Raw genomic sequence first — 27,912 nt, 5'->3', positions numbered from 1 at the left:
ATGGAATTTTTTAAAGATGTAAGATTTTTTTAAATGTATGTTATTTTTATAAATAACTGAAATAATTTATAATGTATAGTTTATAAATATATAATGATTAAAGATTAATTTTACATAAGTCTGCGAAAGTTTGACGTCACACATTTCTAAAACAAACATTCAATATATATAACTTCTTCGTTTAGTTACAAATATGTATTTGTGCTGTTTCTGGAACTTTAAAATAATAGCAACATATTTATTAATCAAAACGAGTTAAAAAACATGTCAGCGAAACGATATGTTTAAATATATTGTACAAAAAACATATGTATATTTCCAGAATTTGCGAAAGTATTTATAAAACTACCAATCAGATACAAAAATAAATAACTACAGAGGTATTAAGTTTCTATTAATATTGTAAGTTTATTGTTATTGAACTTTTTCCTCTTAATCTCAAACAGGAAGTTAAAATACTGTTGAAAAGTAAAAACTCATAGATGTCATGAGACTGGTAAAAGTAGTCTCTTTTCTCTAGTACCGTTTAGTAATCCTTAAACTCAACTATTTACAAATGATGTTCCCAATGACTTTTTATCGTTCTACTCCACGTTTAAAACAGGTATAGCCACTAACGTAAGCGAGCAACAAGATTCTGTTGTTCAAATGAAAAAAATTAAGACTTTTTTTGCTAAAGAAAATTTACTTTGACAAATTTAAGAAAACAGTCTTATCTTGGTGGAAGTCACACAAGAAAAGATGTTCACATCTAGCAAGGTTTGCAAGGAAGTATCTTTCGGCTTCATCTTTTGTTTATTCCGAAAGTTTATTTTCTTAAGCTGGTAACTTATACGAGCAAAAGCAAAATCGAGTGCTTCCTAAATGCGGATTTTTTTTTAAATTTTTTTATCACATCTTTAAAAAGTCAGAATAGGTTTCTTTGTAGCTTAATAGCGTTAATATGAGTAAATGTTATTTACTAACTTACTTACTTTTATATACCTAAATTATTGTTAATCTTCATCTTTTAATTCAAACTTTCGTATATTAAAGTTAGATTTAAGCTGATCACAAAAAAATATTAAAGCTTGTTATTTTTAACCATTTTAACGTATAATTTCTTTTCCACCATACAATGTACAAAGTTCAATTGTAAAACTAGCTTGAAGTCATATCTTAAAATTTAAACTGAGCTTTCGTATAGATGTTTTTTCTTGTTTGTACGACGCTTAACTTAAAAAAAAGTACAAAAGTAACATTGTGTTTCTTTTTTTATTGGTATATAATTAAAAACTTTTTACTAAACTAGTGGTATTATAATAATTAACTGTTCTTTTTTTTTTTTTTGACGAACACTATATAAAGATTAAAACATTTATGATCCGGATCCATATAAAAAAGATCAGGATTTGGCCGGATCTTAAATTCAAAAAAGGACCAGATCCTAATTAGTGAATCCGGTAGATCAATTTTTAGAACATGATGTTTAATAAGGTTTTAAATTAATTTTCTTTCTTTTAGCCAATGGTAAATTTTATCTAAAGATTTTTTATAGTTATGTCAGAATGGCTAAAATTTTTTGTGTCGTCTGCGAAGAGGTTAATGTTGCTGCTAACATCAGCTTCTAAAACTATAATATTAAAAAAAAAAACAATAGTAGGCCAATAACCTCTACTTGAGGCACGTCACTAAAAATAGATAGATTCTAAAAATGTCTTACCAATTAATACTTTTTGAGTTCTACTATGAAAAAACTCTTTAAACAAACTAACTAGACTATTATAAATTTTGTATTGGGTTAATTTTTAGATTTATTTAAAATGAGAGACAGATTCTTTAGCTTGTTAGATGTCTGTATGAGTTATTTTGGTAGTTTTTTTTGCTCAAAAAAGACTCCAATCATGAGTTAAAAGCAATATGTTCGGTTAGGGAAAGAACGAAAATGATTGGGTGAAATAAGGATATATAGTAAAAGATAATCAAGTTTTTTAAGAAAATTATATTTTTAAAGATTTTGCAAAAGCTAATTGTTAGAGAAATTGATCTTTAGTTTGAATGTTTGTATTTGCTACCTTTTATAACATATGATATTTTTCATTGGTTTTGTATAAAAGATTTAGCTAGAAAAAAACCAAAAGCTAGTGAAATTAGAATAAATAGAGAATAAATTGTACGTTTAATATAATATGAAGGAATATTTTCAGGTGTTCTAATTGCTTTCTTAACTGGTAAACAGATTTAGTTTTTATCTATACTTATTAAGAATTGTTGCACTTCTAGACAGTTTTAATAACAAGTTTAATTTTTTTGTCTTCATCATGTGTATTAAATACTTTTAAAAGGACTTGTAAAAAATAAAGCTTTATAAAATTCAGATACTATTGGATACTACTGTTGTATATAACTTAGTTTTATTTTCTGAAAAACTTTGAGTATTAATCCAAAATTTAAAATTTTAAGAATTTATACTCGTAGAATTTTATCAAGGTTTAACTATTAAACTAGCTTTTTCAAGTGTAGCAAAAGTTACAGGAAGCTAGTCTAGAACCGTCCTTATATTATAGTTAAAATTTAGACTAAAACTGTTTTTGAGTTTAAATGAAAAATAAGCTTTAATGTTTTGGAGATTTTTTTAACTTTAGCTATTTAAGTTGTTGTTCATACAGCGATAAAGCTTTTAAAGTTATCAATTTTAAACTGATCATATTTAAAACTATCAAGTTAGAAAAGTAAAGTTTTATATTGACCAATATTAAAAGTTGTTTATAATATGTATCTGCCTCGATTTTTTAACAAAGTAGTGAATTTTGATCAATAAGCTAAGTATATAAATCTAAAAACCATCCCTATTTTCTTAAAACTTTTTGACTTTAAAAAATTAAACTAGATTTTTATAAAATAGTTCTTTTTTTATTTAAAATTTCTAGATTATACTTATTAAAAAGAACTGTTACTTATTTTATTATATTTAAAGAATAAGTTATAATCTTTATAGATAGTTTTATATATCGTGATCATATATTTATATTTTTCTGTAACTTAAAATATATATTTTTTTAATATAAACTTCTATAGCTAAATAACATAAAAACAATAGTTTTAACTTATTTGGTTCTAGGACCTGGTGCACAAAAAATTTTTCGAATATATTATACAGTTTTTTGAACGAAAAAAAAAGACACTAAAAATATTTGGTCCCAAGGACCTGGTAAACAAAGAACCTTTCGGTTATTGAGTCGCAAACTACGGATAAAATTCAACGTCCTGTTGAGAACTTAAATATGCATTTTTCTTAAATAAATGCTTATAAATAACTTATTCTAAAACTGTCGGATATAACAATCTTAGTTGATTTGTAAGAAACTTAAAAGACGCTGAAGAGCAGTAAACATATCTATTAAGATATTCTAAGTAAAACACAATAATCTAAGTATAAAACTGAAAGAAGCTGACTGCGGAAAGCTAAGTCTTTCCGGTAAACTGGATCCGGAGCCGGAAAAATCACAACTAGGATCCGGATCCAGCCGGTTCCGGGTCTTTATTTTATATGGGTTTTGGCCGGATCTGAATCCAAGCAAAAAACAGCCCGATCTAGATCTTGAATCCGGTAGATCTCTAGTTCTAAATATTAAAAAAAAACCTTACTTTTTTTATATTTAATTTTAATTGCTGAATACTAGTTGCTAAAAATTTTTAACGGAACCATCATATTAAATGGTATATTAAAATTTCCTACCCGCGCACAATTCCCACCCACACGATTCCCACCCGATCAATTTCCACCCGAATTATTTCCCACTCGAATCAAATCCTACCCGATTAATTCCCACCCAACCAATTACCACCCGTATCAAACCCCACCTGAATCAGTTCTCCCCAGAAATAGTTCCAGCCCGATCAAATATCACCCGTATCAAATCCCACCTGAACCTAATCCCATCCGATCAGCTCCCACTCGATTAATTCCTACCAAGTTGTTCGTCACTTTCTCAAGATTCTTTTTTTTTTGCACGGTGTTATTTTATGCGGGTTTCATTTTTGCACGAAGCTTCACTTTTGGAATAGTATCCAATTTTGCATGACGTCTTTTTTGAACAAGTTGTCATTTTTTCAAAGTTTAAAAGTTTATCATTATAAAACTATATTTGAAATAAATTAAACTAAGCTGAGTTTAAATTTCATAAACCTTAAAAATTAAAACAAAACCTAGAGCTATATTTCAATTTTTACTATACAAAAATTTAATTTATTTAGTCTATGAAATATATTAGAATCAAAATAAACTCAACGTAGAACTAAACTTTTAAAAATGTTTATTGCATATTAAATTAAATTTTTTATTTAAATATTTAAAAGATTAAAGAAAAAAGTCACAAAATCTTTGTTTGTTTAATTTCTTTAGATTTTTTAGTAGATATCAATTTAAAGGTGACTTTGACTTGGTTTAAAGTCAAAAACACAACATAAAATACATAGACGCAAAAAATCACGCACAAACCAGAAATTTTGACATTAATGTTAAATTATATTCTTTTAAGTTTAATTGTACTAATGTAAAAATTCTTTAGAAAAATTCTATAATTTAAAACTTTTTTTTGTAAAGTAAAAAATGTTTTGATAGTTTTACTTATTTTTCGATAGTTAACAGTATAGAAATTTTAGTAATCTTTATTTTTTTAAAATGTTTAACTTTTCATTACAGCTTAAAAATTTGCTTAAACTTATATGATAATTCACGTTACAACTTTTTTAGACTTAACCTAAAACTTTTCGTGTATGTCAGTATTTTAACATTAAAGTAAAGTTTAGTCTAAAAAATAGTTTAAAGTATTTTAGTTTATAACTGTTTGCCCCGTATTGTATGTAAGTGCAGTTTTAAGCAATAAATTAAATAAATTACTAATTTGTTACATAATTTTTGGAAAGATTCGTGTGTAAATAATGTTATAAATTTTTATTATATTAACTTTATGTCTTACAAACTCAATCTACCGTACAACTTAAAAGTAGTGATGTACCGGACCCACAATTTCGGGTCCGGCCGGACCCGGATCCGGACTTTTTTTTCAAATTAGAATCCGGCCGGAACCGGATCCGGACTTTTTTTTCAAATTGGAATCCGGCCGGAACCGGATCCGGACTTTTTTTTCAAATTAAAGTCCGGCCGGAACCGGATCCGGACTTTTTTTTCAAATTAGAATCCGGCCGGATCCGGATATCAGACAAAAATGGCAATATCCGGCCGGACCCGGATAGTGAGTCCGGTACATCACTAGTATAAACTAGCCTAAGTCAGAATGTTGTTTTTAAAAACTGAAAAAAAAAAAGAACTTTAATATAATAATAAGTAGAACAGCTGGCCACAAGGTTTACAAATTTAGGTCTTATTTACAATTAAAAATCTGAAATCAAGTTCTGGAACAAAATACACTAGAAAAATACAAAATATTGAAAACTGGACTAGCTCAAACTCATTCAAAATCTAAAAGAAAACTAGCCTGAGTTTTTATAAAAAACTAAACTAGCCTGAAGCAGTCCAAGATTTTCTAAAATTCCCAAAAATTTTCAAACCAGCAGGGTTGCCATTGTTTAAGTCAATTTAACTAGCTAAAGTTTGTATAAACAAGTCGGAGTCAGAATGAGGTTTTTAAAAACTGAAAAAATTACTTTAATCTAACAATCAGACAGCTAGCAAAGGTTGACAATTTGGTAGTAAAGTTGTCGACTGATTGTGGTACACTTAACTTATTAGTACTATCCATCATAATTAAATCCTACCTTATTTAGTTAATATCTAACAAATACTAAATTCTAACTGAGACTACTTTCTATAATCAGACACGACAGTTTTGAGAGATGAATCTTTTATATAAAACACAACAAGAAATACTAGCATATACAAAATTATTAATTAATTTAGTAACACTTTAAAAACTGGAAGCTATTTAAATCTATATCAAAAGACTTAAAAGAACAAACTAAAAATTAAATAAAACTATTAGTAAACAAGAAACTGTAAAATTTTTAATAAACTATTAAACTATAAACCTGGCTTAAATATTTAAACAATTAAACACCAGTTGAAATATTCACTTTTAAAACAAAACACTACTTACAATAAGTATTCACAAAAAAGTTCAAGATATTTTGTTGCTTCAAGCTGCACACTAAACTAACTAACTGCTTACATATAAACTGCCTGTCATGTTCTGATGTTTTGTTGCATCAATATTTAGTTTGAAACATTTTGTCATATGACTCTCATTTGCTCTTACATTCAACCGTATTAACTCTAAATATTCTCTTTTCACAACTTAAAACAATAAATAATGCAAGTATTCATTATAAAGCTCTTAATTTTATAAGATATGTAAAGAGTTGCATTTACGAAATGTTTATTTCATAGTTCAAATGTATACAAATGTAAATTAGTCACGTGTAATGAATGAGCCAATCACGGTAGGTGTTTAATTTTAACTGACAAAAATGACTCTTATTAACTTACACAGGGTTTGTTTTTGAAAAAATACTTTTCAGTATGCTCTTTTTTACTAACTAGATCCGGGTCCGGCCGGATCTCTGTTAGGATCCGGCCGGACCCGGATCCGAACTTTTTTTTCAAATTAGAATCCGGCCGGAACCGGATCCGGACTTTTTTTTCAAATTAGAGTCCGGCCGGAACCGGATCCGGACTTTTTTTTCAAATTAGAATCCGGCCGGATCCGGATATCAGACAAAAATGGCAATATCCGGCCGGACCCGGACCCGGATAGTGAGTCCGGTACATCACTACTTAAAAGTTAATTGTTGTAGAATGTATGTACTGATTCTTGTTCTAGTGTGCCTTTCAGTTTTCTTTTTGTTTTGCATTAAAGTCGATGCACGTTTTAAATTATTCATACTTAAACATAAAATAATAACAAAATTTTAAATAATAGGATACAGCTATTTAAAATTATTTTTGTTCTTTTTTTTAAACAACTTTAAAAATTGTGTTGTAAAAAATTGATATTCAAACTAAGTTTAAAATATGGTTTAAATTTTTTAGGTTAAATTCAAAGTGAAATAAAATGTTGTATTGCTTTTATTGTCAGCAGTTAACTTGCCTGAAAAGTTATAATGTTATTAGACTCTCTTTTGAAAACGTTGTTGCTTTAACACTGTATAACTAAGTGTGAATATTCGGACCTAGTAAAATAAAAAGAATGAATCTCAAAGTAAAAATAGAAAAGTAAGTTCAAAAAACAAAATTTTGATTAAATAATTTGTTCCTTTAATCGTCCGTATTTTTTTATAAAAATAAATTTTGGTAATTTTTTTTTACTTTCCTAAAAATAGTTTCAATTAGCTTTTAGCTATACTTTTATTATATTATCATTATTATATTGTTTATTGTGCAATGTTGGACTCAGGCATCAAAACCTGAGCCACTTAAAAAGGACACACAAAAAGAGAAAAAGAAAATAAACTTTTATTCAAAACTTTAAGATAAATTATATATATATATATATATATAAATATAATTTAAATGAAAACACAAAGTTAAACACAATATGATATACAAATGAACTAAATTAAAAATTCAATTTAAAAAATTCAAACTTGTATATTACTTAGTACACACAACAAAGAAGTTTGTCTAAAATCATCGCTTATAAAACAAAATTCATAATTACAAAATAAATAAGTAAACTAATAGTTTGTAGGGGGGAGGCGTAGGGAAACGAATATTTTTTTTTTTGTTTATAGTGGAAAATTAGTGAATTTTACTGGTATTTATTGTATTTAAATCAAATCTTTTTAGCTTTAAACAAAATTGTTCTACCCCCTCACAAGATACTATATCCTGGGGTAGTCTGTTCCACATAGCTTTTGCTCTGTGAAAAAATTCGCCTTGTCACTGACTGTTTTGTAAATCATGTTTACATTTTATTTTCAAATTATTTCCTCTTAGTTGATATTTATTTTGGGAAAAATTAAAAAACTGGTTAAAAAAACTTTTATATTTGCCATTGATAATTTTGTAAAGAGTTAATAGATCAAATTCCCATCTTCTATATTCCAGTGATTTCAAGCCAAATTTAATCATTCTATCATTAAATGATGTGTAAGATATGTTGCAACGACTACAAATATGACGGGTAAAACTCCTTTGCACAGATTCAATTTTATTAATATCCTTTTTTAAATAGGGTGACCAAATTTGGATACTAAACTCAAGTTTAGGGCGAACGTATGTTTTAAATAGTTTTGTCAGAATTGAAGCAGAATTAGTTTTAAAACTTTTTAATATTTGATAACATGTACTTTTTGCAATCTTATATAAATAGTTGATATGTTCATTCCATTTTAAATCTTTAGAAATATAAATTCCCAAATCTTTAAAAACTTTAATTTCTGGTAACTTGATGTTATTGATTAAGAGGTCAGTTGGAGAAGATTTTTTTTTGTTAATGGTTAAAATTTTACATTTGCTAGGATTTAAGTTTAGTTTTTCTGTTTTTAACCATATGTAAATATTATCTAAAGATAGTTGTAATGAAGTATTTGACTGACTTAAGATTTTGGCATCATCTGCAAATAAGCTTAACTCACTTTCAATATCAATATTTCAACAAATATCATTAATATAAATTAAAAAGAGAAGGGGACCAACTACACCACCTTGTGGTACTCCACTGTAGACTGTTAAAGAGTCAGAAAGCGTATTATTGATGAGTACTCTTTGTGATCTATTATTTAAAAAGTTATCAAACCAATCAATTAAGCTTTCATGTAGCCCATACTGATTTAAAATTTTTAATAATCTTTTGTGTGATACTGAGTCAAAGGCTTTTTGAATATCCGTATAAACTACTTTAGTAAATTCATTTTTGAGATAAGGAACTAACCAAGAATGTAAGCATGTTAACAGTTGTATGGTTGTTGAGCGGTTTGGGACAAAACCAAACTGTTTGTTACTTAATAATTTGTTATTAAAGAGGTGACTGAGAATTTTTACAGATACAATATGTTCATAAATTCTTGAAAAGCCACTCGTTAGAGATATTGGTCTGTAATTTAACGCATCGTGTATATTACCTTTCTTGTGCATAGGAATAATAAAAGATGTTTTCCATTGTTTAGGAACATCAGATAGTTCTAAAGAGAAATTAAATATTAATGATAGTGGAAAAATTATTGGTTGGATAACATGCTTGATATAAAAGGGTGGAATGTTTTCTGGCGTTCTTATAATTTTATCTTTTAAGTGGTTAATTGAACGAACTTATAATGTCTTCATAGGTTATGAAATAAATTTGCATTTTACTACAATTCTTTTGGGGTAGCTAAAAAAACTGGTAACTCTCGTCTTTTTTAAAAACTTTTTGAAAATTTATGTTAAAAATTGTGGCTTTTTCAAAATCTGAGGTTACTGTTTTGTTTTTATCATTATCATATAAGAGATGTATGGAATTATTTAATTTAAGTTTAGATTGCACGTAGCTATAAAACTTTTTTAAATTTGGGTTTTTGCAGAACTTGTTTTCATATTCGAAGTTGTATTTTTTAACAGCTAATTGATATTCTTTAGACTTGTTTTTGTATTTTATCAAAAGTGATTTATTTGTCTTACTTTTTTTGTATAGATTCGCTTTTTCTTTTAATAACTTTTTAATATGAGATGGATATTTTTTACTTTTGTTATTTTTAGAATAAATTGGAACAAAACGTTTGATTGAGATTTGGATTAAGCTAATGAATTGATCGTAGAAATGCTGGAGATTTTCTGAATTTTTTAACAAAGAGGTCCAATTACTTTTTGACAGGAAATCATTGATGCTTTCAAAATCTGCTTTTTTATAATCATATGAGACTTTTTTAGCAATAGGTACTATTTTATTTTCAATTTTAATTTTTAGTGAAAGCAAATTATGGTCACAAGTGTTTGTTAATGGAAAATTAGTTGAGATATGATTCTATCTAGACCAAAATGATTGCAAATTATGAGATCGAGAATGTTACCATTCTTATGGGTTGGATTTTCAATTACTTGGGTTAAAAAATTGTCTGTACAAAAATTAAGAAAACACTCATGGGGTTTATTGAAATCTGTGCTAGGAATTCTCCAATCTATGTTTGGCATATTAAAATCACCAAGAACATAAAAAGAACACTCTTTTGGAAAAACCATTTTAATCATTTTAATTACATTTTGAACAGTCAGTGCGCATCTCGCAGACAGTCGAGGAAAGTAGACACAACAAAATCATTTCATCTTTTTTAAAATTACATCTACACATAGGTATTCAAAATTGATGTTGCTAGTAGAGATAGAATCATTTTTAACTTTAATATCTTTAAGCAAATTTTTGAAAAGGATAGCAACACCTCCACCCCTACTAGACCTATCACTTCGGTAAATGTTATAGTTAAAAGGACACACTGTGGCATCGTTGACCTTATTAGTAAACCATGTTTCAGTCAAAAAAAATAAATCAATGTTATTCAAATTTATATAGTTCTCTAAAATATTAAGTTTATTTAAAGCAGATCTTATATTAGTGTAACAAACTTTTAAATAGTTGTTGTTGCAATTTATATAGGAAAACTTGTTAGTGTTAAAATTAATCCTATCACTTAATAAATTTATACCCGTTGACTCACCATTTCCTCCACTAATCCCAGATGTCCTGGGATCGGTAACGAAAGGGCTGTCTTGTTAGTTCAACTATCTTGTTGTTCCTTATAACATATTTTATGTTCAATTTTTTCTCATCAGCGATGGCTTGCTTTATTTGAACTTCTTTTCTCAGTGTTCTAAAAGCTTCAATTTCCAAGAAAGTTCTGTCAGGGTTGATGTAGATTTTTGATTCAATTTCACCATTAAACATTTTTAAATCTCTCAGTCTTAACAGTCTGTGTTTGGATGCTAAATTGTTTAATTTGACTATAATTGGTCTGATTTTGTTATTTAGTTTTATTTTAATTTTATGTCAAATTTATTTTGATTTATATTCAAGTTTTGTTTTACATTAATACGTAATTAATGTTTATACATGTACAATTTACATTTAATACAACTTTAGCTTTTTATTGATAAATGTATTTACATAAGGTTTTTTAACTGAGTTTTATTATATTTTTGAAAAACGTCAGCCATACTAATGTGACAACTGGCGCAAAATATGGCTCCATTAAAAAATTGATGCTGTGCAAACAGAACGGTTTGTGTAAAGTGAAGTCATAAAAAAGAGATAACTTGTGGAAAAGTGACACCTATGAAAAAATAACTCTTCGTGCAAAAGTTGATTCGGATGGGAAATGATTCAGGTTAGATTTAATCGAATGGGATTTGATTTGGTTAGGAAATGATTCGAGTGAGAACTGATCGGGTAGAAATTGTGCACGGGTTGGAACTGAGCGGCTCCCATATTAAATACCTTTAGTGAAACGCATCAACTATATCTTTTCAAGAATAAAATCTACACATATAAACATCCTTCAAAAATTGTATCCGTAGACATTCGTTTTAAGTTGGAATGGAATATAGTACACTAACCTGGTCTGAATACTTAAAAACAGATATTAACCTAAAAGAATATGTTAAAAGAAAGTGTACCAGAATAATCTTTAATCGCTGCAATATTTATTAACTTATTAGACTAACAAACTTTAAAATTAATATTTGAATAGAGAAAACTTAAATTTGTAATTCTAGATTACTAGAATTAATTAACGTTTTTTGAACTAGTTAACAGTGAAACTACAATTATTTTACAATCTATTTTAATCAAATACTTTGGTCTGTTTATTTTTTTTGAGATTTTGGGGCTTTAAGTTTTGTTTTTAGTCAACGCACTTAAATTTTTGATATTTGTGTTTAGTGTAAGTGTTATATGTTAAAAGTGTCTTTTTGTTAAGCTATAAATTTATAATCATTTTTCTATGTTTTGTGCTTTAAACAATAGGAATTTTTAAGTTATCATTTCTTTTTGTCTCTACCTTATGTATCTTTTAGGTTAAATGGCCCAGGTTTTGATACCTGGGTTCATTGTAGGATAATAAACTTACCATAATAATAATACATGCTTGAGTGTATCACGACTAAAATAGTAATAGAGCATGAAAGCAAATTAATCAAGCTGTATAACAAAAATAAACAAAAAAAATAAACGGTTTTAATTATATATAGTAAGTTTAAAACATGCAAAAACAACTATGATAGTGTAGAGTGTAGACTGGAAAGAAGTACAATATTGTTTGTCCTGGACAAGACGTAAAAAGGTATCCTTGGTTTACGATTTAATAACCAAAAGGTTCTTCGTTCACCAGGTCGTAGGACCAAATATTTTAAGCGTCTTCTTTTATTTTGTCAATAAATCACAATAATATTTGTTCATGATTATCCGTTATAACTACGAAATCAGTCACAACTGTAAAATTATCATCAGGGGTTACTAAACTTAATCTAAAAATTATTTATTGGCATGTTTATTCTTATATCTACCTAATATCACATTTTTTGTTGAATTTTGCAATTAAATAAAAATTTTCATATTTCAAGTATATTACTGTCACAGATGTATCATTTTTTTAAGGCAAAACCTATGGAGGAGTCAATTGTTTAGGTAGAAAAAAGTAATAAGATTCTAGCAGATTTTTTCATATTGTAGCACGTTTACTATATGCTTTATACAAAGATATATAATTAAAAATTTTATCACAATAAAATAATTTGAAAAATAACTTTTTGCAGTACGTTGCACATGGTTCAAAAAATACCTGCAGTTGATTTGCCTGTGAGATTATGTTATTTGTAATATTCATAGCTGTTTTTGCCATTGTGTCTACTTAATTTTAATAAATCTTCAGTAAGTTGTTTCTAAATTAAACTTTAATTAGTATGTTGTACATTTTATACTTTAAAATTATGAAATAGAAAATTTAAAATGTTTTTCATTAAAGTAGTGCTAGCCTTAAACTCTCATCATATAATAAAACATATAGTTATAAATCAGGGAAAGGCATTTTTAAAGGTTCAAAAATGGATTGAAAATTTATTGTAGTTTTCCTTTAACTAGTTCAACAACTACTGATTATAGATAGTTGTCATTTAGGTACATACGATTGAAATGAATTATAAACTTACAAATAATTTTTAAGAAAAATAAAATTTTATTAAAATTTAACTTAAGATACACTGCAAACTATTAACGCAGGGGTCGGCAGGCAATTGGTGTTCCCGGGCCAAATTTTAAAATCTTCACCAGCAGCAGTTTTAGGTTCGGTGACATTTTTAATAATCTATTGGTTATAGTCGTACAAAAAAAGTTTTATTTGTATTCACTTCATTGGTTTAAATTACTTTTAGCTACATATTGAGGGCCGATTTAAATTCTACATATTTATTGGTCTAAAGTTTACAGTGACTTATATACTTAAATCCGACTAAATTATCTAGTATCTTAAACATTTAAAAACTTTAGCTTAATAATTTTATTAATTTAGTTACCACCTAACTCTCTATAAAAAACGAGCTTAAAAATCATTTATGGTTTACTTTTATACATTTTTTATATAATCAACCACTCTGTTTTTAAATATTTAGTGTTATAAATAATCTTTGCGTATTAAATAACTTTCCCTTAAAAAAAATTCAGTAATTTTAATTAGTTAGCTAAAATATATCCATACCTATTTCTATTATTATAAACTAAAACAACTTTTTAATATCATTAATCCTAAATACTTCAGTTTTTTGATATTTAAATAAATAGTAATTTATAGAAAAGATAATTACTTTATTAATAATCAGTTAGGAGTCTTATAATCAACTTTCTAAAGCAATATTGCCTGAGTTACTACAAACTAGCCTAAGTTTATTAAAAAATATAAAAGCCAACAAAACTAAAAAATTGCTTTTTATCAATATAAAATAACTAAAATATCATCATAAAAAAGTATATAATATGTAGCTAGAATAAAAACAAAGTTACAATTTAAAAACAGCTGTCTTAAAAACTTTCTGGTAATTTGAAGATTTATTCAAAATGGCTGAAATAAAAACTTTACACACATATGATTTTTTTAAAGGTCTTTAACAGGGTTAACCTATTCTAAGATTTTTAAAAACTTTAAAACAACCTTAATTTATAAAGTTTAACGGGACTAGGGCTCCCGGTCTTTTAAAGCAAAGCAAAATTAGTCCTAGGGACTAAAAACTATCTTGAGTCAGCCTAAATCTATTGAAGTACCTTAAAAAGGTATTCAGACTTAAATTCAATTACTTTTAAGCCTGTGTGCATTGTTCACACTTGTATGTTTATAACTTCAATATTTTAAGACTTTGTTTTCAACCTTATATTATATGTATACAGTTAATACAAACAATATACTTATTATGGCAGACGCGAGACTTAAAATTTTACATACAATTAAAACCAACACTGTGAGATGGACAAAACATACATCAAAAGCTTATTTTGCTACTCTTTAAAGCAAAAAAGCCAGCCTGAGTGACTAGCAGCCAGATATTAAAAAAAAGGCTAATAAGTTTAAAAAAAAACTCAACTTTCCTGAGATTTTTATAGTCTTCAAACTAACCTGACTCAGTCTGCGTGAGTGGAAATGCAAGGTTTACTTGTATATTTGCTTAAATCTAAACCATTTAAGTTAACAGTATACAGACTTATAAATTAAACTTCCCTTAATCAAATATTCTGTAAAAAGCTAGTTCTAAAAAAATTATATGTATACATTAGTAAGTAAAGCATAGGAATCAAGTTTGTTTAGAAGAAATTTAAACTTATTCTGAACAAATTATACTTTAACTTGTCATGTACTGTTTTTAATGTGTCTATCTTAAAGTAGAAACATACAAGACAGAAAATAATGTTTAAACTATACTTTATCTAACTAAAGTACTAGTTAAAAAAAATTTATAAAATTGAGCACCTAAAACTGTGCAGAGTAGTTAATTTGATGTGCCCAGACAATTTAATAAAAAAAATTATAAATGTATACTGAACAAAATACTCTTTTACCTTAAATCACATTCATTTTTTGTTTAAAAATATTTATGCGCCCTTTGAATTAAATATGTAGTAAAAAAATCTAATAAAATAGAAAACTATGCTTAAATTACATGTAACCTAAATTAAGTAAAACTTAAAAATTTAAAGTGAGCATCTATGTACATTGGTGTGCATATAAATTAATTTGATGTGCACAGTAAATTTACTTTAAAAAGTTAAAAAGTATTTTGAACAAATATTTTTTTACCTTAAATCATGTACTTATATTGTTTGAAATGTGTCTGTAGACACATAAATATAATTAAAGTGAAAAAAAAATTATAATGCTTAAATTACATTTAAATCTAAATTAAGTATTAGTTAAAAAAGTTGTTCCAAAAATTAGAGTCTGTTTACATTGGTTTGCATAGGAATTAATTTAAAGTGCACAGAATATTTATTTAAAAATTCAAAATGTCTCAAAACCAAAATAAAAAATTATAGCTTATGTCTTATTATTGTTTAGTTTCAAATGTTTTTGTGTACACTAAAAATATGTAGTAATAAAAATTTTTAAGAGAAACTTATGTATAAATTGCATGTTAAACATAAAAACGTAAACTCTAAAGAAATGACATTTTAGTTAATTAAATGGCATATCTCTTATACAATATGGAAAACATTTACATTTAGTTTTTTATCTAATAAATGTTACATAAATAACTTATCATATATAAGTTTTTTTTTATGCTTTTTTTAGTTCTTCAGTTGCTATTGTAAAATGGAAATTTTATCTTAACTGTGAAAAAAGACTGCTAATCTATCTTTTTCAAACTTTTAAGCGTAAGCAGTAAACTTTTTTAGTTTATGTTCTTTATTTTTAAAATTTAATTTTTACTATCACTGTTATCCTTAACTCTTGATTGGTAAGCGGTTCTTGGATTTGATCAAGTTGGAATTGTGCGCGGATTGGAAGTAAGCGGTTCCTATTAACGTCATTTTAGTCAAAGGAGAACAAATCTTTTTATGCTAGTAACAGACTAAAGGGTTCATTTTACTTTATTTATAATGTCATTAGACAAAATTAATCTTATTTAAAAGTTAATACCCCCTTCAGTTAAACTAAATATTTTAAATTGTAAATAACTTTATAAAGAAAATAATGACTTATTTTATAATTAAGTATCGATTACTATAAGTTAAAATGATAAGTAAAACTAGATATGCTTAATAAGTTTAGAAACTACTAAGCCAACCATTTACCGGAGTTATCTAAAAAATAGAATTCAAAAGACAACATTAAAATTCGTTTCTGTGTTCATCCTTGACAATGATTTTTTTGGTTATAGTTGTTAAGTTGTCTTCCATTTGTGTTTCATCAATGTCAAATATGCTAATAGAGTATTTATGAAATTGCATAGCAAAAATTAGTTTTAAACTATCTAAATATCGTCTGTCGCTATTTTTAGAGTTTTTGTTTTATTTAAGTTAGTTTTGTGTATGGAACTGAAATTTAATTGTTCATTTCATAAAACTTTAACGCATTGAAGATTGAAACAGAATAATCCTACCAAAATATCACTTACTAAAAACTATTCATGATTTTGACTTCTTAACCGATTTTAACTCTTATAGTTTTCACTATTAGTCATGCTGGGCAGTGAAACGTTGTAAAAACTTAAAAGGTGGTACAAAAACATTTATCTCTGATCTTCACAATTAATCTTTAAAGTTAATAAATCAAGTTTAGATTATAATGCATTTCAGTTGCTAATAAATGAGGACAATTATTTAATTTATTGGTCAACTTCATCAAAAAAACCAACAACCTAATTAACGTTATACTGCTGTAAACTAACTTAACTAAAATATTAAAAAAAAACTCATGTTCAAGATTTAGGAAGTTTTATTTCAATAATTTTATTTTCGAATTTATCAATTGATTTCTTCCTTTTAAGTAAAAAAGCATTTTTTTTGCAAATATCTTAAGTATTTTAATATTATAGTTAATTATAGTCAAGTCAATGTTACTTAATATATAACTAGTCATTTAGGCAATAAATGTTGGCTGTAAAAGGCATAAGTAATGTTCAAACAAGAATAAGACATAGTATATGTTGGAATGTAATTAATCACGTTGGGCAACTACTTGTCTGTAGATGATAGTCATATAAACGAGGACGAGTAGAAGAACGAACAGATCATCGAGAAGCCCAAGTAAGCCGAGGACAGCTTCAGGTAGAATGTCGAGAGGGGAGACAAGGTAGACAATAATGGCAACTACGCATAAAACTATCCTTGCACGAAACATTATCACTAGGCCTCCTACACTGAAAAATTCTCTCAGCAGGTGACGTAACAATGCTGGTAAGTCGTACAAATAGTCCATTATCTGAATTTAAATTATATGAAATATATGTAAAACATAAATAAACTACAATTGTATCTAACAATTACTAATTATTGACTCGAGTTTGGTAATAAATATGTCTCACTTTATACATCAACTACTTTTTTATCTTAAGATCAATTTAATAGCAACTTAACAAAATACTTCTAAGATTAATATCAACTAACAGGTCTGGGTTGTCCGCTGAACCTTTTATTGTAATCTCTAATATTTTTTTCAATATCTTCTCCACCTTCTTCATTGATAGGAAAGTCTCTGAGTAGTAGAGATACTGTCTGCCTGCAAACTGGACATTGAACTGCACCCAACCAATTGCCGAACAACCAGTATGTCACAATACACTGTCCTGTAAACATTAAAGCACATATAGAATTAACAAATATAAAACAAAAAGTATTTTTAGGGATTTTTCAAGTATGTCATCTATCACAAAAAAATATAAAACTTTGTAAAACTCTGTAGTTAGATTTTCACAGGCAGTACGTCGTAATTTCTAAAAACCTGAGTAATTTAAATATTGTAGTTATTATGTTTTAACTAACTTGTTTTGTTTGGAATAAATATATTTAATAACTAAAATTTTTATTTTTTGTAATATAAGTTAACTTATGATAATAATGGGAGCCAATCACTTCTAACCCGCTATCATTTCTAACCCGATCACTTCTAACCCGAACCTTTCACAATACAAACTACTTTTATTATAAGAGTCAAGTTATATAAATTAATCTAACTTAATTATAACGTATATTTCATAATATTTAATGCTCGCTGAATATTCTAAAGTTTTGTGTTTTTAGAGACAATAACTTTCTAAAGATATCAAGAAATTTATTATAGAAGTTTCTATTCGTGAGAAACTGTTTTTGCAATTTTTAATTTTGAAAACTTTCAAATTTTTATGAAAAGTGTAAAACTATTTTGCTCTATATACATAATATTTTAAAAGAAAAATTCAAAATCATAAGTTTTCGACACTTAACTTTTTTAGTTAAGTACATTATATTTCTTATTTAATCTTTAGAAATAATATACCATTGGCTAAAAGTTAAAGTTCTAGTAAATAACAAGTTCTAAATGTTAAAAAAAAAAACGTCTACCTCTACTTTTGACTTTGTAGTAAACAGTATAGACTTTCGTTTTAAGAACTTAGAGTTTAATAATGATAATTTTAAATGAAACCACCATACTAGTTACGATTACTAAATTTTATTAACTGTAATATTTCAAGTTTCATATATACTGATATTAATATTCTTTAAAAGTTGAATTTCATATAAATTCGCCCTAAATTTAAAATCAACTTGCCAATCTGGTCTCCATACTTAAAAAATATATTTTAACCATATAAAATCTTTCAAAGAATAAGTACAGAATAATCTTTAAGCGCTGCAATACTCATTATATTTCTTACATTGACGACTATCAATACTTAATATTTAGAATACAGAAGACTTATACTTTTCCTAATGCTTAAACTAATTAACTAACGTTAATTTATAACTAATTTATGAACCTTATTAAAATAACTAATTACCACGAAAATAAATCGAAAAATGCATGCAGTCATAATAATCTTTCTGTTTAAATGCCGAATTAGCTTTTAAACAAAACTAATTTTTGCAAAAAAATTGAAAAACTTTCATTTAAGTTTACTTTATTAAGATAAGATACTATATACTAGAAACTATCAGTAATTTAACAAGTTTAAAACTTATAAACCATTGATTTAATATGTAGGACTTTGTTCATTCTATAGCTTGATTTTATTAGCAGCGCCTTTCCTCTATGAATATTAAACCATTTTTCAATATTTTCGATAGATATCTATTCGACCTGTATTCTTAGTGTGCTTTGGACTTAAGATTTTAAACTAAGTGGTTAGTCAATGCACTGAAACTTTTGATATTTTTTTACAATTGTCTGTACCTAAATTCGAATAATGCTTATTTTAATTGTTTCGATTATGCTTTGGCAAAGCGACAAAAATAATTGATAAGAAATAATGAAATACCAAACGTTAGCACAAATGTGCAGAACCTATCTTTAAAAGTCAGGATGTGTATATCCGGTTAATGTTTGAACAAGAAGAAAACTTATTCATGAATTTTTGTAGTTTTTATGAATTCTGACATTCTAGTATCTTCTAAATGAATTTCATAAAAGTAACCCTGAACCTTATTTTTATGTAGAAGTGCGCGATTCAAACTATTTTGCTGATTGCTGCACTTTGTTGAGATTAGTTTGTTTTTGAAACAAAAGCTTATTTTAAAAAAATAACAAATAAACATATTAATACAGATCGGGTTAATAATTGTCGGGTTGGATCGGGTTAGAAATGATCGGGTTAGATATGATCGGGTTAGAAATTATTGGGTTAAATCGGGTTAGATATGATCGGTTTAGAAGTGATCAGTTTAGAAATGATCGGGTTAGAAGTTATCGGGTTAGAAGATATCGGTTTAGAAATGATCTGGTTAGAAGTGATCGGGTTAGAAGTGATCGGGTTAGAAGTGATCGGGTTAGAAATGATCGGGTTAGAAATGATAGCGAGTTAGATATGATAGTAAACCAATAATAATAGACATCAATTAAATTTAACGAACTGTATATAAAGACATTTATAAAAAAACATTTAAAATTTAATTAATTATCATTACTATTAATTAATAAAATAAATTTTAACTATTCAAAATATAAATTTAATCGTTCGTTAACAAAAGATCCTAGCGAAACAAGTTCACTGGAATATATTATAATAACAAATTATACAGTATCCTTCTTTTTATGTAGTACTTCCTTCATTTTCATGGCTCCGTTGAACTGTGTTAATCCGTTAACACACAGAAACATGTGTTAGTGTAATGAAAGAAGGATATTGTATAATTTGTTATTATTATTTTAAATTTTATAATTTGCATCGAGCTTAAACATTAATACACAAATCACACAAAAAAACACAATGACGTTATTATCAAATTTTGTAGAGGACAAATTTCAGTGCAAAAATTGAACAACTTTTGTTTTTTGTGTGATTTGTGTCTTAATGTAAAGCACAGTGCAATTCAATTCGAACTTTAACAACTGAAGATTACAAGTAATAGCTTGTATGAAACAATTGTACTGTGCTTTTGAATTTGACAATTTGAAATAAACTATTTAAAAGCTCTTTAGGTAGGCTCTGTGGAAATTGATTTAGTTTACCTAAATCTATTCGTTTCTATATATATATATAGAAACTTTTGTATCTTTGTTTAGTACAGTGCTTTGTATTTTGAATTTAACTGGCTGATGATCAAAGCTTTATGAAAAATTAAAGCTTTGTGAAACATATGTTCCAGAATTTTTAAAAATCGCCATTTGAATAAATTATTTAAAAGCCCTTCAAGTGGGCTCAGTTGAAAGTGTTTAAGTTTAAACATTAACCTTATTTTATATATATATATATATATACCATTTATATATATTAATTTTTTTTTAAAGTTTTAGTCGATAGCGCTCGACAATTTGAATTGGAGCTATAAATTTATTTTATTATACAGAAAATAATTGGTTTATATGACCGTTTCATAGATATATTACCTCATATACTCATCAGTAAAGCTAATGTTTATGAATAATGCTTAACCAAATTTAGAATTTGAAAATAAGTATTATGACGTAGTAATAATAATAAAGGTCTTTGTACAGCAAGTTGAGTTTGAAAAATACGCTGATCTTGTTAGTTTAAGAATTTATGCATTTTGAAAAATTTGTAAAGGTTGTATTAGAATAATGTTTTAAACTGTTCGTGTTTGCGGCTTAATTTTACTTTAATTTAATATTTAGTTAGTTTTAATTATGCTAAAAAAGTATTTTTAGTAAGTAATGAATGCATATATTTTGTCTTTCGCTTTTCTTGTTTAGTGTTTAATCTTGCCTCATTTATCAATTTCTATTTTTTCTTAAGTTGCAAAGTTTTCAATACTAAATTCGGCTGCAAACTTTGCAATTTAGAAAAAATATAAATTGATAAATTAGACAAGAACATAAAACTCCTGAAACCTTTGAAAAAAATCTACCATAAAAAACTTGTGAAAAACAGATGACATTCTACGTATTTGACAAACTAATTTTCTTAGATATAGTTTAAAACAAAAACTAGAATTAATGAATTGGAGGGGTATGTAAAACATTTTAAATGATAAGACACTTATAAACTGCAAAACTTTTAAGTCATTATTTAGCTAACGTGTCCTAGTACACTATTCTGATTTAAATAAATTTAAACTTTTAAATTACTCACTTAAAAAAATAAGAAAAAGACAAATTGAATAAACAAATAGTAAATACAATGATTTAAGACAAACCACAAAATAGATGACCACAATTGGTTTCTACAGCAAACGATGCATCCTGCAGACAAATTGGACACTTTCTATCATTGTAGTAATGTCTAGATCCCTGTTATTTGGCTATTGTCAAAAACACAGTTTTATAAAACATAACTATAGAGCTAACTTAGTATGCTAATGTTGTAAACAGTACTTTTGAAATATTTTTGTTTTGTGAACATAAGTTGGAAAATTTGTAAATTAATATTATCAATTTTGATTTGAATAGTATATAAAGTAATATAGTAACTTTTGAAAAGATGTAACAATATTTTAATAAACTAGAAACATACAGCTCGTTGAGAGGCTTCAACTTCAGTTTCTTCTTCAGGTGGTCTAGCAGAAGGATCGAGTCCCAATCTACTACGAGTTTCTTGGACACGAGGAACGCTTTCAGGATGAATATCATCACCCTGAACTAAGCTACACCTGAAAAGTATAGTGTAAACCAGCTTAACAGTATAATTTTTTTTATAAAAGCTAAACTTTGTAGATAAAGGATCTTTTTACCTTTGACAAGTTTGTGCACAATTGAACTGTTTACTAAAGTACTTCAAAAACAAAACTTAGATTTTTACTGTTTTTAAAAATAAATAGATTTATTTAATACTAAATATTTTTGTGTGTGCAAAATCTAAAACAATTAAAGTATTTAACTGATATAAGATAAACTAATACAATTATACTATAGTTTAATACATGAAGAATGGCAGTAAATACTTATTTTTACAGACTTCTTTAAGTAAAGTAAATAATAACGAAAATTCTTAGATAATAACTTAACTAACAAAAAAAAAGAATTTTTTAAACTCTAAATAAAGTATAGATATCTAGATAACTTGATATATTTATTTAAACCTTTTTTAAAAAAGTAATTTTTATTTTAGCCCAAATATAATCCAAGTAGTAGTATAAGCTGAAAAGTGACAAGTGTAACTGTTAAAAGGGGCTATTGCAGAAGTACTGTTTTGGAAAACTTCTAACTTTTTCTATCTATGCAAATGACAGGGTTGCCAGATGTTTTTAGCAAATTTTCTACAGGTTTTTAATATTACCCGTTTTAGGGTCTATTTTAAGTTTAAAACTAGTTTTAATGTAAAAAACTGTGTTAACTAGTATAACAACATTGAATAGATATGTTAAAGCTTCTTTAAATGTATTTTTATATATAAAAAAAACTGATAATGACAAATTTTTTTAATCTAAATGACATATTTTTATAGTCAATTAGAAATTTTACTACTTAACATGTAGAAGTTGTTTAGAATTCAAGTTTTTTTAGTGATTTTTGTTCAAAAATCCAGGTTTTTTTTTCATAATTTCTCATATTTTAGGTTTTTTGGCAACCCTGAAATGAAAAACAGTAAAAATACAACAGTAAAGTACTAAAATTTAAATTGCTCTCTGCAGCCTATTTTACCTTAAAAAACCTTTACTCTAAAGTCTTAAGTTTAAGGGCATAGGGGGGTTAACATTTTTTTTTTGAAATTTGATCTTATTTTATATAGTTTTTACAAAGCTACAAGATGCTTTTTACAGATTTAAAAAATTCAAAATAATTTTTGAGATATAGCTGGCCAAAGTTGGAGGCGACAATAGGATCCTTATGGGAGGCGCAAACTAAACGGCAAAAATTGACTATTTCTTTAAAAACCTATCTTCTCCTACGTTTTTTGAGATAACTACCTCAAACTTTTAGAAAATGTTCCTTGATATATTTAGAAAGTTCTGTCAGAACAAAATTTAAAAAAATTAAAAAAAAAATTATAACAAAAAAACAAAAAAAAACTTTTATTTGTTTACTTTTTTAATTATTTTTTTATTTTTCATAAAAAAAAAATTCTTTTTGACAGAATTTTCTAAATATATCAAGGAACATTTCCTAAAAGTTTGAGGTAGTTATCTCAAAAAACGTAGGAGAAGATAGATTTTTAGTGAAATAGTCTATTTTTGCCGTTTTAGTTTGCGCCTCCCATAAGGATCCTATTGTGGCCTCCAGCTTTGACCGGCTATATCTCAAAAATTATTTTGAATTACAAATCTGTAAAAAGCATCTTGTAGCTTCGTAAAAACTATATAAAATAAGATCAAATTTCAGAAACCACCCCCCCCCCCCTATGCCCTTAACACACCTTACCTAAACATATAACAGATAGCACTTTTGAGTAATCAAATGACACTTAAAAGTTAATTTAACTTCTAAAAAGCAATTAAACTTTAACTAAAAAAAATTTGAGCAGTACTACAGCAGCCAGCAGAGCAGGTTTAAATTTTATTGAATTTCATACTAGACTATTGAATCTTTGTTTAGGTTAAAGCTTAGTTAACTAAAATTGATATCAGAAAAACAAATTTAAAGTGAAAAACTCAAAAATTGTTTCTTTAAAATAAAAGTCTTCTATTTTTGAAGCTAGATTAATACAAACCTGTATACATAATTACTGGGCTAAAAAGGTCCAGTATTTTAAACATTACCAACAAAATATTGTACACAAAATTACAATTATAAAAACATTACTACAAAAATTTTTTTAAGGACACTTTTATTATTTTAATATTTAAATTTAGGGTTTGTTTTATGTAAAACTAAAGCTAACTTAATTCTTATTTTGAAATGTTAAAACTAGTTTAAATGGCTAAAAGAGTTATATAGCAGGGTTGCCACAGGTTTTTGAGAAATTTCTTCCAGATATTCTGAATTTCTTCCAGGGTCTATTTTTAGTTTAAAGTTACGTTTAAGGTTAAGAACTAAGTTAAGTAGTATAACAACACTGAAGAGATACTGTAAAGCTATTTAAAATGTATTTTATAAAAAAAAAATTTTTGATCATGACAAAATTTTACTACTTCACATGTAAAAGTTGATTAAAATTCCAGGTTTTTCCAGTCTCTTTTTGAAAAATTTCTCAAATTCCAGGTTTTTTCAAGTTATTTAGCATAAATAGTCAAATTTCAGGCTTTTCAAGGATTCCAGGTTTTGTGGTAACCATGTATAAAGACATGTTTTCTTTTTCTGAAAAAACTTTTTTAAGGTAGTCATGTAAAAGTAAACAATAAAACTACAATAAACATTTTTCGGATATTTCTTAAGATAATATAAAAGGCAGACTATAAAAGTACAACAAGTAAGCTTTACGGTATACAGAATAAAACTAGGGTAGGCATTCTTTTTGAAATATTTATAGTTATATGTATATATATAAGCACAGCACTTTAAACAGGAAATGGGATACAAAAAGTAATGATAGAGCATTAACAAAAAATAATATTAAATTAAAGCGGAATTTTTAGCTTTACCTCATAAAATTTCTTCTTATTGTTTTTTAAAGAAAGTTTTAATCTAAAAAGTATCTTTTGGGCCGCACATTTAGACTTTCAAGGCCTCATTTGACCTGTAGGCCGCAGTTTGCCGACCCCTGGAAACAACACAGTTAAAAAGTTTAAGACATGCACATTATATTGTAGGGTTGCCACTTTTTAAGTCAAAAAAACTTCCTTGAGTGATCAAAAACTGTCCTGAGTCACTTTACTGAGTCCTGAGTGTCTTGAGTTTTTGAAATTCTTTAAAAAGTTTTTTTTAACTTTTTAAAATAGGAAAAAAAAAAGTTCTTCAATAAAATTAGTTATAAAGTAACAAAGTATTGTAAATAAATTGATTAAATTTTATTCAAAATCTACAAAAAAACTGTCCTAATTTTTTTTTTAATCTTAAAGTTATCCCTAGTTTTTTTTGAAAAAAACAAAACTAACCTGAGTCAGCCTGAGTTTTAAAAATACTTCAAAATATCCTGAGCTGTCTTGAGATTTTCAAAACCATCAAGATATGCGGAGTTATCCTGAAAGTGTAGCAACCCTCATATTGTCTTCAACAAGCATTCTATGAAAAACTATTAAAATATAAATAAAAGTGGAAAGAAGACACGAAAAAATTATTATAAGACTCAAGGAGAGAAATAAACAGCTATTTTTTAGTTTTTAAACAGTATATATATCTTTAATTTTGAATACAATTTAATTATTTTTAGAATTAAAATACTATAAAAATTTAAATGCTTATTTTACTTTATTTTTTATTATATTTCTATTAGTTCTATTATATTATTTAATTGATCAATAAAGTAGACACAACAGCTACATATCTAAATACATGTACGTTATACTTATAAATATACTTTTTATATTTTCATTGAACCTTAATAATTTTTTTTTTAAACTATATTTTAATTTTTATAAAACTTTTGTAAAATTTTGCAAGAACTTCAATCAATTAAAAAAAAAGCTATTCAAAGATTTTTTACTGTTAAAGTCTTTTGATAATAGGGTTGATCACGCCAATTCGATCATCAGACCACAAGTTTTGGTAGACTGAGACCGGTTTCGTTCTTATTAGGACTCATCAGTCAGTCACAACCGAAAAACTTGTAGTCGTCAATCTACAAATGGTTTATCATGTTTTCACATGACTCAACCACTTGCTAGCAATGATCAGTGACGTCAGCATTGTCATTCGCATTGTCATTCAGACGGCAAACAAAAGTCCAGGCTTCGGTACTGCTGACTTTCGCCGATGTTTTTTGTTGAGTCTTTTGATAACTTATTATAATTTTAGTTTTGAGATTCCAAAAATAGTTCATTATTTGTTTAATTAAAAACTAATAAATACAATTATGTGAAACGTCAAACTTTTGTTAAACTAACCTTTATCAATTTAAAAACTGTAAGTATTTTCATTTAACTTAAAATAAAAATATCGCAAGATACAAGTATTTAAAATAATACAAGTATTTAAAATAATATAAATACTTTATCAAAAAAATTAATGGTTTCACTTTAAAATAATGTGATCCAAGCTACCTGAATCAAAGTAAGAAAAAACTAAATTGATTTATTACATAATACAGAGTAGCTAAAAAAATTTGACAAAAACTATTAACTAACTAACCTATACATGCCGTAAAAAGAAACAATTCCTATTGAAACTGCAGTTAATAGTTCAACTACTTCATCACCAAATCCTTCAATATAACTTCCACTCTTACTCATTGCTTTTTTTAAATATGCTGTTTGGCTGCGAAAACCAGCCAAGACACAAACATTTCAATCAACATATACTTTAAACATGACTGTAAATATTAACTTGAAACTATTATTAACAAGACTATTACTAAATAAACTACTTTAGATTAAGAGCTGAGAACTTGGTTTAAGTTTAAGCAGCTCAGGGTAGTTGTTTTTTAAAGTTTATATTATTATTTAAATTTTGGCATGAAATAAAAAGTATTAGTTCAAGTAGAGAAATAGTTATAACAATTTTAAAAGGTAACAAGTTTTGCAAAAAACCTACATAGAAACATTTTTAAACCTCAACTTTTACTTTATAAAGGAAGCAAGTTACAGTTATACATTACCATACTTGGACAGAAAACTGATTATACAAGTTACAATTTTTGCAATTAGTGGCTAAGAGGATAAATTAAAAAGAACTAAGTTAATAGCTAAACAAAAGTATTATCTTATAGGTCAAAAGACTATGACTACAGATACTGCTGCATTATAACTGAGTGCAAAAAATTAATAAACAATAGAAGTAAAGTATTGAAAGTAAGGGCTAAGGTTTACAGGTTCTGATAACTTAGGTTTACAGGTTAAGATAATTAAGGATGTAAGTAGGTTCAAGGATCAGAGTTAGGATGAGGAATTTATATATCAGTAATTAAGGGTAAAGGGATGTTTTTAAGAATTTTAAAGAATATGATTTCAATAACTAAGAGTGAGAGGTTGAGGCTATCCTAATTTACCTTATACTTATAATAAATTTTGTTTACAGAAATTAAATAATTAAGGCAAAAGGGGGGAAATCACTTTTTTTCCAAGTTTATTTTATTTAGTTGAGTTTTAACTAAGCTACAAGTTACTTTTAGAAAATATTTAATATGCAAACTGTTTTTTGAGATATAGTCAGTTAAAATTTTAGATTCCAATAGTTCATTATGCAAGAAAAAAATATGAATAAGTAGCAAACACTCAAAATCTATATCCTCTTAAGTTTTTTTACATAAACACCTCAAACTTTCTGTTAATGATCCTTTCAATATTTAAAAAAATTGTCAAAAGGAGTTATAAAACTTTTGCTTGTTTTTTTTTAATAAAC

General features: G+C 26.5%; 1 protein-coding gene across 1 annotated transcript; it reads right to left on the bottom strand.

Moving 5' to 3' along the window:
- Positions 1–16,866: 16,866 nt before the first annotated feature.
- LOC145831180 (E3 ubiquitin-protein ligase RNF170-like) lies at positions 16,867–26,880 on the bottom strand. Its single transcript, XM_082938322.1, has 5 exons — positions 26,704–26,880; positions 22,055–22,190; positions 21,738–21,831; positions 17,556–17,734; positions 16,867–17,370 (listed from the first exon to the last, which is right to left on the bottom strand). Exons 1-5 carry the CDS (start codon positions 26,802–26,804, stop codon positions 17,107–17,109), a joined length of 774 nt encoding a protein of 257 aa, XP_082794448.1. The 5' UTR covers positions 26,805–26,880; the 3' UTR covers positions 16,867–17,106.
- Between the last annotated feature and the right edge of the window lie 1,032 nt (positions 26,881–27,912).

This window comes from Thalia democratica, chromosome 1, assembly GCF_965202585.1.
Source record: "Thalia democratica chromosome 1, ktThaDemo2.hap1.1, whole genome shotgun sequence".
NCBI lineage: Eukaryota > Metazoa > Chordata > Thaliacea > Salpida > Salpidae > Thalia > Thalia democratica.
This window is presented reverse-complemented; position numbering and strand designations above follow the sequence as displayed.

Excerpts from the sequence above, each read along its gene's own strand:
- LOC145831180 (XM_082938322.1), bottom strand. The coding sequence starts at position 26,804 with ATGAGTAAGAGTGGAAGTTATATTGAAGGATTTGGTGATGAAGTAGTT. Across the intron at positions 21,832-22,054 it reads TTGAAGCCTCTCAACGAGCT|GGATCTAGACATTACTACAA; the intron begins GTATGTTTCTAG and ends GCCAAATAACAG. Across the intron at positions 17,371-17,555 it reads TCAGCGGACAACCCAGACCT|ATAATGGACTATTTGTACGA; the intron begins GTTAGTTGATAT and ends ATTTAAATTCAG.